We start from the raw sequence: 12,507 nt of genomic DNA, 5'->3' as shown, positions 1-12,507 counted from the left end.
AACAAAATCTTTAAAAAAATAAATAAGTAAATAAAAATAAAAAGATACTTTATAAATAAAGATTTGAAAACCTCAAACACTGCAGCGAGATGGAGTACAAAGAACAAATGCTTGACTTTAAAGCAAGGGCTGGGGCGCCTGGGTGGCTCAGTGGGTTAAAGCCTCTGCCTTTGGGTCAGGTCATGATCCCAGGGTCCTGGGATCGAGCCCCACATCAGGCTCTCTGCTCAGTGGGGAACCTGCTTCCTCCTCTCTCTGACTGCCTCTCTGTCTACTTGTGATCTCTGTTTGTCAAATAAATAAATAAATAAATAAATCTTAAAAAAAAAAAGAAAAAAAAAGCAAGGGCTACAACTTAGGAACTAAAAGTCCTCAAATAATTTGCTTAAGCCTCTCTGAAGTTTTAAAACTTCGTATAACAACCTATCTCACAAGGTTTGCAGGAGGACTTAAGAGAACATTTTCTCATTCAACTAGTCATTTATTGAACAACTATTATGTTCCATGTCCTGGAACACATCACTAGGTAGGGTTTATGTTCAACTTCCTTTCTACCTGGGGTATGCACTAAATAGGCAGACAAAATCAAGCTATTGGTAAAACAAAACAAGAAAACAGTGCCCAGAATACAGAAGGTGCTCAAAAGTTTCTTCCATCCTTAATGTTGATATATACTCAGTTCCATTCAATCATCTCTGTTCCTGGTGAATTAAAAAATCAATCTTATAACATATTTACACTCACTTATTCATGCCTCCAAACAGAATGAACAACAACAAAATAAAGGTTGATTCCATCAGAATAAAAATAACCCAGTCTTGGAGATGGAAGGGCTTTGCATGTGTCACAACGGAAGCCTGGGGAAACACACTGCCTGATTCTTAGGATCTGACTCATGACCGTGCCTAATAGTCACTGTTCTTTAGTGGTTGGACAACATTGTGGTATATTCTGAATCAGTGAAGGGCATCTTCTCCCCACCAACTTTTATGCCTGAAGATAGATATCATTTATGCCAATTCTACCAATATTTATCAGTGAAATCAGTCTTTGATCACATGATTTGTACTCTACACCAAAAATATATGGCTAGTTAAGCACGTTATGAATAAGATTACATACCATGAACAACTTGATTCCTTTTTTTTTTCCATTAAAGAAGTTGGGACAGAAATGATTTACTTCTTTAACAAAATCGCAACTTTACAGAACTATATACAGCAGAGTTCCTTTACTATAAATTACAACTGTTAGCTAATCATCTAATCAAAAAGCTCCATTAAAGCTGGAATCAGGGGAAACAAAGATCAATAGGTCCACTAAAAGTTTTATTTTAACTTAAAATATAAAATCCATAATTTATTCCCTAGCATTTGATATAGTGCGAAGTCCTTAAGGTGAATTTGCTGATCACAGCATTGTCCGCCTTGCCTAAAGTCCAACCCATATACATTGCCTATGATTTCCAATTTCAATTTCTTCAAAGTGGAAAGGGAAGTTGAAAGTATCTGAGGAAAAAAACGCTTCCAATCTTATACACTTCTCTGACCAACCTGTAATTCAAACACTATTTTTTTCAGGAATTGACATTCATGGAGTCTCACCCAACCAGTCAACCTTGTTTATACCAAAACAATCCCTTCTTTTCAGTCTCATACTTCACTGAATTACGTAATACCTAATTAAGTTACAGGATCGCAATTACAAGCATAATTGGCATAAACAGGTTTAGCTTAAAACACAGCCAACTCTTGGTAAGCCCACACAACTGAACCGTTGGGTGCAAAAATGGTGGGAAAGGCTTTGGACAGTGTGCAGTGTACCACAGGCATCTGTTTAGATGTTTTACAGAGAAACAAAGGATTTCCGGCAAAGCCAGTGAGTTGTTTGAGAATTTCTACAAAATTCTTAAAATATTAGCTTAACTTAATATTTAGGAGGGAAAATGAAAAAGTTGATCAAAAGCAAAGAAAAACGTTCAAAATGTCAATCCTGGAAATACCTCGAAATTCTACACAAATTTTTGTTAAGGAAACCCTACGCATCTATAACACTTCTGGAGTTACAAGTAGCAAGTAAATTTCTATATATTGCAGACTAGCTTATTCTCAATTGATTCTCTCACAAAAGTATAGTGTTATCTATCCATATTACAACCTTGTCTAACATCCCTTAGAAATCACACCTTCCACTTTGAATTAGCAAGTAAACAAGCTGGCAACTGATCCAAGTACAAAGCTATGAGATGTCACACTAGTTTCTCTGTAAAAGCATAGTTTGTTCTTGGCATTAGTGATATGAAATCTTTTCATAGTCTTGATTTCTCCTTTGACTGCACGAACGAAACTGTAACACCCCTTAGAAGAACTATGTACCCAGTCATATTTGCAGAACAGTCATATTTGCATGACTTCTGGCTAAACTACTGCATTATCTCTATCCCAGAACCACCAGTAAACAGGAAATAAAATGCACTCAAGCTGAGTTCCAACCAACCTATTTGCACATTGCTGTGAATCATGTGTGTCTTATTCTTTTTTTTTTATTTTTTTATTAACACATAATGTATTATTAGCCCCAGGGGTCCAGGTCTGCGAATCGCCAGCATGTGTGTCTTATTCTTATGTACGATATAAATTTATTATCAAATCTTGAGATGCAAGAAAAGGAACTGATCAGTAAATTTAAATTTAAGAATCAAACATTTTAAGACCAAGTCCCTGTGCAGAAATTGCCAAAGAAGTCCTGTCAATTAATTTCAAGTCACTCAATGAAGCTGAATTTTATTCTTGAAGAGAAAAACCAAGCAAGAGTTCTGCAAAGAACTTGCAGCCCCTGAATTTTCAGACAACAGATTCTTCAGTACTCCATGATTCTGCTTCGCTTTGACCATGATTGGTAAAAAGATAGTACAGAGGGGCGCCTGGGTGGCTCAGTGGGTTAAGCCTCTGCCTTCGGCTCAGGTCATGATCTCAGGGTCCTGGGATCGAGCCCTGCATCGGGCTCTCTGCTCAGCGGGGAGACTGCTTCCCCCTCTCTCTCAGCCTGCTTCTCTGCCTACTTGTGATCTCTGTCTGTCAAATAAATAAATAAAATCTTTAAAAAAAAAAGATACTACAGAAAATTCTTAATCATTAACTTGAGTGTTTATTTGCAAATTCACATAAATTACAAATCTGACTGTTACACCTTTTTTTTTTTTTGAGAGTGAGAGCATCGGGCACAAGTGGTGGGGAGGGGCCGAGGGAAAGGGAAAGAGGATCTCAGCAGGCTCCATGCTCAGCACAGAGCCTGATGTAGGGCCTGATCTCTGGTCTCTGAGATCATGACCTGAGCTGACATCAAGACTCAGACGTTTAACCGACTGAGCTGCCTAGGTGCCTCTAATGATCACACTTCATAATATGTGTGCTTTGTTCATAAGTGTGTAAGACAGTCTTTAAACTAAAAAAAGAGTCATATTAAACTAATGGGCATGGCACATTCTATTTCAGCATCAAGTCTAACCGTACTGTTCACGGCACAGTAAAGAAAAATCAAATGGTTCAAGAGGGAAAGTTAAAGGAAGGGTAAATTTCTAATAACTTAAATAACTACACATATAAATATATTAATGTGCTTCACATACACATACACTGCTGAACACAGAACTAGGGGCTGAACAACTTACAGATTTTAATTTAAATTAATTTAATTTAAATTAAGACACACTAACCCATCAGTGGTCTTACCTCCGCTTCATCCACCCAATTAAGTGACTTCTTACCAGTACACTGTAAACGCCAACATATATTTTTTCTTAAAACTTAAAAGCTCCTCCTCCTTTCTTTTAAAAATGGATATTTTTAAAACAGAATATATGGATTCTCAGAAATATCACCCTCTGTTTTAAACTGACAAGAAATAGTGTTAAGGAGAATACAAAAAAAAAAAAAAAAAATAGGGAAATGACCTGCCCTGGGAAGCTTACATGGAGAAATTTTTGAAAGGTTACTTGGCATTGTCTGTCAAAACTTAAAATACAGATAGAGGGGTGCCTGAGTGGCTCACTGGGTTAAAACTCTGACTTCGGGGGCACCTGGGTGGCTCAGTGGGTTAAAGCCTCTGCCTTCAGCTCAGGTCACGATCCCAGGGTCCTGGGATCGAGCCCCGCATCCAGCTCTCTGCTCCGCAGGGAGCCTGCTTCCTCCTCTCTCTCTCTGCCTGCCTCTCTGCCTACTTGTGATCTCTGTCCGTCAAATGAATAAATAAAATCTTTAAAAAAAAAAAAAAAAAAGACTCTGACTTCAACTCCGATCATGATCACAGGGTCCTGGGATCGAGCCCCGCACTGGGCTCTCTGTTTGGGGAATAAGCCTGCTTCCTCCTCACTCTCTGCCTGACTCTCTGCCTACTTGAGCTCTCTCTTTCTCTCTTTCTGTCAAATAAATAAATAAATAAAATCTTTAAAAAATGAAGATAGAAATTTCTACTGAGAAGTAATCACACAAAAGTATAAAGTGATATACCAAGGGATATTTACTATAAAACTATTTTTAATAACTAAAAATTAAAATCATCCTAAATGTGCATCAATAAGACACTGATTGAATATAGTATTATAACCACACAATGGAGAGCATTTTAAGTGAGACATATTTATGCTGTATTAAATGAAAAGGCAAGTATAAGAATAGTTGGGAGAGTAAATCTCATTATTAAATTCCATAAGTAAAAATGTGTATGCGCATATTAAAATATGCACAGAAAACAACTATAAAAATATGTATCACACTTGCAGAGAGTTTATAGAAACTCTCCTCTTTCTACTAAATATTACATTAATTTATATGAGCCCATATTTATTCTTTAAAAGATATTATATTCAATTTTGCAAGACTATAGGAAACAAAGGCACAATGACAAAATAATAATTATATTCGAAGATGTGACTTTTTTGATATTTTACCCCAAATATTTATCTTCAGAACAAAAGATGGGATATATATATATGTGTGTGTGTGTGTGTATATATATATATATATATAGTAAAAATGGGATATATTTTTAAACAAAATTTAAGTGGATTCTATAATGATAGATAAAACTTGTATCTTAATTTTCATTTGCATATCTCATAGGTTGTACCAATAACATTTTTTCAGTTAAGTATAACACTCGTTCATCAAAATATTTTCCAAAGATCACCAAACTTTTTCTTTTATCAATGGCTTTAATCTTGATTTATGGCATCAAACTCAAAACAATTTTGATACTAAAAAAATTTGATACTAAAAAAATTTAGATCAAATACACCTCTACTATATAAACATTTTTACTATTTATACTTTATTTTCAAAATAAAGATGTATGCTCACTAGACTTCATACTTGTAAAAATAATTTTACTTTCCTAAAATATTTTAAAGATTTTATTTATTTATTTGACAGAGAGAGATCACAAGTAGGCAGGGAGGCAGGCAGGGAGAGAGGAGGAAGCAGGAGCCCTGCTGAGCAGAGAGCCGGATGTGGGGCTCGATCCCAGGACGCTAGGATCATGACCTGAGCCGAAGGCAGAGAATTAACCCACTGAGCCACCCAGGTGCCCCCTAAAATATTTTAAAGAATTGAAAAGAATGCATCTTTACTTTACCCAGTCGCTGATGTGGGGGTCTGTCATAATTACTGTGGCAGACATGGATTCCATCTTTCTCATCTACGATCTTCTCTGTTGAAAGCCAACTAAGACGTCTCATCTTAAGTAATCTTGGAGAGCTTTCCGGAAAACTACCTCTAATATCCAAAACCACATCTCCCGGAAGAATGGGAGGAACGACTCTCTTTAAAAAATCCATTTTAAGGTTCTTCTGCATTACTAGACCCACAAGCACATGGAAAGATGTTTGCACCAACTTCCTGATGAGAAGGTCTGGTACACTATTTGTGTCAAAGAGCAAGGAAACGTCACGTGAACTTAGGTGGTGCCGAACGCCGGCAGGTCAACCACCAGCTGTTCCAAAGCTGATTTTTAAGACATTTGCTGTTCATACTGATAACAAACCAAACAGCTCTAGCCCATGAAACCGCACTTCGTTCATACACAGCCGTACACGTACGTGTACAATGGGTGTTAACAGCAATATGGAGACTATAAAATGCCTAGCATCCACTTGGTTTAACATTTAGACTTGAAAATCTAAGCTGGGATAATGTTAAGGCAAATTTACTTTCCTTTGGGGCGTGTCTTACTTTTAAAGAAACTTACAACTGAAGTGCAAAACAGTAACTTGTACTCAAAAGATAATTCTTATCATTCTGAAAACTCACTGAGACCTCAGAAACATCAAGTTTTATGGGAGATTAAAAGCAGTAATTTAAAACTTTATACTGTATTGCGAACCTTCCAATGTACTTTTAAACACAAAAAGAACTCACTGCAGTCAATGGTGATTATCGATAGTAGCAATGAAAACTTCGGCGTGAATTATCAAAAAGGATTGATAATTTAAAAATACATGGGTCTAAAGAATGCAAAATTGAAGAATTTAAAGTGTAAGTATTTAGTTCTATAAACGCAGTAATCAACGTTACATAATTTAATTCCAAATAACTGAGCATTCTACTAAATATTTTGAAAATAACAACAAAAGCAGCTGATCCTACTGCCTTACTATAGTCCAGAAGCCGGACAAAATATGTCAGTGAAGGGTGCCTACACAAGACTTTGAGAACTGAAATTGGTATCTCCTTTTCTCCTTTTCTTTGCCTGCCCTCTGGTGGGGGTATAAAGTGAGCAAGAAGTAAATAAACAGAAGGATCACGTAAGGTATAAACTTCCTAAGTAATCAAATTTATAACTTCGAAGGATATGCATTTTAATAATAATTTTTAAAAATCTGATTCATTCAGTGAGTGAGCACAATCTCATTCTAATACTCAACATGAAGAAAATAATTTACATTATTTTAAAAGATGAAGCATAAAAGTTTATATAGCTATCAGGAAAAATTGCAATATAAAGGGGCACCTGGCTGGCTCAGTCGGTTAAGCGTCTGCCTTGGGCTCAGGTCATGACCTCTGGGCCCTGGGATCGAGCCCCAGATAGGGCGCCCTGCCCAGCAGAGAGCCTGCTTCTCCCTCCCCCTCTGCCACTTCCCCTGGCTGCATGCTCGCTTGCTCTCTCTCTCTCGTTCTATCGCAAATAAATAAAATCTTAAAAGAAAAATCTTTAAAAAAATCTAAAAAGAAAAAAGAAAAAAAATCCTTAAAAAAAAGAAAATTTCAGAATTTCTGGTTCTAAATTGCTGCGTGTTTAATCCTTATTCTTCTACCACATTGTGAAGTCAACTATTTTTTCTTTCATTCATTTAAAAGATATTAATTGAAGGTTCTCTACATGTAAAGCAGCAATATATTATTAAGGTTCAGGGAAAATTAAGAGGATTTATTAATGTGTATCCTGTCTCAGGGAATCCTACAGTAAAAATGAAGGATAAACTAGGAAATCAAATGAAAGACTTAAATTTCTTACCCTAAAGCAGGACCGTACTTACTAGAAAACAATGCTGACTTTCAAAAAATGCTCCTAAGAAATGGATGTTCTCTTAACCCCTGAGCATGAAAGGATAAAAACTCCTATCTGAACAGCCTATTCCCCCCCAACACATACAGAAAAAAAACAACTGGTTAGAACCGTAATCGGTGTGTCTGAAATGCTGAGAAGCTATGGCTCTGTCTTCCAGGGTCTTTTCCTCTACTTCTCAATAGTTAGGATCACATATTCTTTCCAACTTCTGTTTGTGGTTCTCTTGGGGTCCCGTTATAGGTCTCCCTTATCTTATGGAGCACAGAAAGAGTGGTTTATAACACACGCTGATAAAGGAGGGCAAGTTCCCTTCTTGGTTCATGATAGACAAGATAACCGCCTGTGTCTCTACGAACCCCACTTTCTCAACTGCACTTTCAACTGGCGAAGGAAAAGGCAAGGATTAGGTGTTACGGAAGAAGTCACAAGATTTTTCTCAGATTTCTCTCATTCCACAGATGTTTGCTGAGCACCTTCTACAATGGCCTGCGCAATGTACAAGGGCACTGAAAATATGTCTCTGCTCCCAAGGAGCTTACTATTTATTTAGGAAGGGAAAGAAACTCTCACAACTACAGTTCTTCCTGTGGGCTTGGCCAAGGCTTTGTTAAGCCGACATTGTGGTTTGATTTCCTCTGCCTAATCTGCTTCCTAACCTCCCCTCTTGGCAGGTGTTGATCCCAGGTGTTGATCCCTAACGAACATCCTGGAAGCCAAACTTTTTCAAAGCATCAGCTTTGGAAGGACCCACCCTGAGACATACAGGAAGGGGAAAGCATAGCATTCCTGGGACATTCCAGTGACAAGACTGTGCACGTCACTAGCTAAATCTATGAGGAAAGGCCATGAAGTCTTGTTGCTTGTTGATATTTCTAAGATCTTTGGTTGATGATCACAGCTTCCAACTCCCAGTACAGGAGTCAGGATTAAAAAATTATACTAGAAGTCAGTCACTCACATCCACCATTTAAAAATCTTTTTAGACTGCACAGTCATTATTTAGTCTTTAGAATATTTATTATCGTCTTACCGGAGAACTCAAGACAGTAATTTCTCGGTGGTAACTTGAATCATCTAATCCTGACTGTGGTGGGACTCTTGAGCAGTAGTTCTGAGAGTTAAGCATTTAGGTGTTAATCATCCAAGATTCAAATAAATGGCTTCAGCTCTAAAGGGAAACAAAATATAAGATTTACACATAAGATACATTTCTAAGTACGTTTGTGTTGCTTACACCGTCTTTACTTCTGAACAGATGATAAGGCAGAGTCACTTAGTGCTGTCAGTTATCGTCAATGCTGTTGCACTGTATGTTTTCTAAATCTGTTATTACGAAAAAACTCAAACCAATGCAAAATTATTGAGAATAGCATAATGACCCCCACCCTTATGAACTCCTAGCAAACCGTATTTCATTGATATCTCCACCCACCCCTTAACCCCTTAGCCCACCACTCTGGATTATCCCGAAGCAAATTCCTGACATCGTACCACTTCATCTGCAGATAATTCTATATGCCATCTCTTTAAGGTACAAATTTACTTTTTAAACATAAGACAATTATGATAATATCTACAATTAACTAATAATAATTTATAACATCAAATACCAATCAGTGCTCAAATTTCCCCAACTGTATCAGAGTATTTTTTTTAAAGTTTGTTCTAATCCAGATCTAAACAAAATCCATACAGGTCATTGTTACTGGGTCTCTTAAATCCCTTTTAATCTACAGCTTCCCCCCTTCCTTTCTTTTCTTCACAGGGACAAGTAATGCTTTTACTAGCCAATGCTTGAAGTAACATGTGAATACCTTCATTATACAGTAGTACATTTAATACATTTTTATTTTACTCATGAAAATAAACAGATTTGCAAAGTAGTTGATATACCCACGAGGCCTAGTATTTACTTCATTTATAGAAAAGTTATGGGATACATATTTTTTGAAGTCCTATTATATTAACTGATGGAGTTATGGGTTATAAATTATTATACCACATCTAAAACAACTGGATGGTTACTAAGAATAAAACCAATGAATATAAAGAGTTATCCTTTTACTATATATAAGAACTCAGGTAATTGTACATATTCCATGTTTTGTTTTGTTTTGTTTTAAAGATTTTATTTATTTATTTGACAGACAGAGATCACAAGTAGGCAGAGAGGCAGGCAGAGAGAGAGGGGGGAAGCAGGCTCCCCGCTGAGCAGAGAGCCTGATGTGGGGCTTCATCCCAGGACCCTGAGATCATGACCTGAGCCAAAGGCAGAGGCTTAACCCACTGAGCCACCCAGGCGCCCCCATATTCCATATTTTTAATACATTTAAAAGTCTTGGCATTTTTCAATAGCTAAATAGGCCACATTTTAAAACTGACATTGAATATTCAAATTAACCTCATTTGAAATCATAACCGGTTTTTTACTATTTTTTTCTGTTTAATGAATTTAATCTCCAACCCAAGAGAAAGGACTAACTACTCTCTGAAATATTAATTTTGAACTTAAGCTTAATTTAAAATTCCCTTAGCCAAGTTAGAAAAATATGATATTCAATTTGCTGACAGGCATAACTGATTAAATCATGATTAAAACCAAATCTTCGAACCAAAGAACTTATAAATATGAATATTTTGACTGCCCCACCAAGTATTTCTGAATCTGTAAACAAAATGATATCCACAATTCTACCATAATTCTTGATACTCTTTTATCATCTTAGGTCATGGAATCATTTCTCCCTCAAAGCAAATAAAGCTTATATGACAAACAGCCCATTTTTCCTATCTATATGGGGTAGTACAGTCACAGAATAGTCTGTATTTAATGAAATTTAAACTTTCACTTCCTCTTCTAGGACAAATCACAAAACCAATTACTCCTAGAGTACAAAGCAGTTTTAGGAACACTGTTAACTTCAAAGAGGACCGATTTGTACCAGGATGCCCAGGTCTCTCATTGTGCTTCTGTTTTGAATTTCTTGTTCCGATACAGCAAAAGCTAATGCCATGCTTTTTATAAAAATGTGTTTTCTCTTCTTGTAACCACATTGTCAGAGCACTGTGTCATTTCAAAACTTCCCAATGTTTGTCTAGAATTTTCAATGCCTCCTTAACAGATACAAAACCTTCCTATTTCCAACTTCCTCTTTTGATAAAATAAACGTAGGTCTTTGGTTACCTTGGGAAATAGTTGGTTTATACCTCTCTGGCCTTCATTATGGGTTACAGTCATTTTTAGCAGGGTTGGGTTTTATTGTTTTCCTTTTGGTTTGGGGTTTCTTTCTGCATGTCAATTGTCTTCTCCATCTTGTGTCCATATATATCACTTAACATGGGACTCATTTTAACTCTCCTTTCACTTGATTAATTTGGAGAATATTTTATCTACAAAAAGAGTCATTTCTATTACTACTTTGATAATACTACTTTTGATATGGTTAGGGTCAAACAGGTTGTAACTGAGGTTCTAGTATACATGTGATCAATGCTATAGTTTCTTATTTTAAGAAAAAAGTCATATAAACAAGAGTGACCTGCAGAGGTCAGTTGGTATTGGGTAACACTGAAGAAACTGTAAATAGTCAAACAGCACAAGCTTTGAGGAGCAAGGCTTTAAACCTGCAGCAAGAAAAATGGTCTAGAAGCTTCCATATGCAATAAATAAAGAGAACAGTGGCCCAGCTCTGGTGCTTGGGAGGATCTCAGGTCAAATGAAGTCCTCCAAGGACAGCCTTGTCTCACTCCAGTCCAAAAGTAAAAGAGAAAGTTGAATGAGTGTTCAGATAGCACGTTAACCTCATTTCCTTTCTGAACAGGATTACTAGAATTATAAAGAACAGAAATCTACAAATTTAATGTATCTTAATTGTAGGAAGACACCTGAAGTATAGGTCTATGATACACAATGATACAGAAAATAATCTCAGACAAACAGAGCAAAAATTAAGAGTAAATAAATCTCAGGGATGTTCATTATAATATTCTTAATGCTTGCCTATATACTTCATAATTTCAAAAGAACAAGGCAGTTATGATGTCTAGCACGAAGTAGAAAGAAAAGAAAAACTTAATTATTACATAATTAATGAGAAGGCTGCTTCATAAAGAAATGGAAATCCCTGCTTACTGTGTTTTTAAGGAAAAGGCTGTTAGAAAATGCCATAGAAATGGTTATCCCACTGGGTAAAATGGTTAACTTCAAGGATTCCAACTCAAAACTCTAAATTTGACTTCTGGATGTATTTATTTGGATGTAAGTATTTGATACTTACACGGTTGACCTTGAACAACACAGGGTTAAGAGTGCTGACTTATGCACAGTCAAAAATCTGCTTAGACTTTGACTCCCCCAAAACTAAACTGCTAAGAGTCATCCATTCACAGGAAACCTTACCAATAACAAACAGTTGCTTAACACATATTTTGTAGGTTGTATGTGCTATATACTATATTCTTACAATAAGGAGAAAAATGTTCAGAAAATCGTAAGAAAAGACATATTGCATTTATTCACAAAAATCCATGTCTACATAGACTGGCACACTTGCAAACCCGTGATGTTCAAGGGTCAACTGTGCTTGAATACTAAAATATGTAGGGATTAGAAATTCATTATATTTCAACTAAAGAAAGAAACCAGATTGCAAGATATGTAATCTATGAGGGCAAATTCCTGCCCTTCTATTAAAATTATTCTGGGAATCTCACAAGGCCTGTTAAAATGATGCAAAAGACCAAAATGATTCAAATGTTCTGACAGCCTTTTAGAATAAGGATGTGATCGTTTTCAAATAAATTTAGAATAATCACAGCCTCTATTCACAGTAGCAAAATAATTTGGAAAAATATAAAATCCAGTAATTTTTTTAATCTGCCAAAAATTTTATAAAGTATGAAAAATCTATTCACATAAAGTCAAGTGCAGGCAGCAAACAATTA

The 12,507-nt window shown here is 36.1% G+C and overlaps 1 protein-coding gene across 12 annotated transcripts in view; it reads right to left on the bottom strand.

Annotated features, from left to right (window-relative positions):
- Positions 1–12,507, bottom strand: part of FRYL (FRY like transcription coactivator) — a 259,514-nt gene that overhangs the window by 181,623 nt on the left and 65,384 nt on the right. For 6 of the 12 annotated variants that reach the window (XM_045986574.1, XM_045986599.1, XM_045986591.1 and 3 more), the window contains exon 1: positions 5,632–5,834. In XM_045986574.1, coding sequence (XP_045842530.1) covers positions 5,632–5,833 — 202 coding nt within the window. In that variant the 5' untranslated portion in view covers position 5,834. Of the gene's footprint in view, positions 1–5,626; positions 5,838–8,593; positions 8,732–12,507 lie in introns of those variants that run through there. The other 6 variants (XM_045986638.1, XM_045986649.1, XM_045986606.1 and 3 more) reach the window with 4 other exon arrangements.

This window comes from Meles meles, chromosome 2 (assembly GCF_922984935.1).
Source record: "Meles meles chromosome 2, mMelMel3.1 paternal haplotype, whole genome shotgun sequence".
Lineage (NCBI taxonomy): Eukaryota > Metazoa > Chordata > Mammalia > Carnivora > Mustelidae > Meles > Meles meles.
This window is presented reverse-complemented; position numbering and strand designations above follow the sequence as displayed.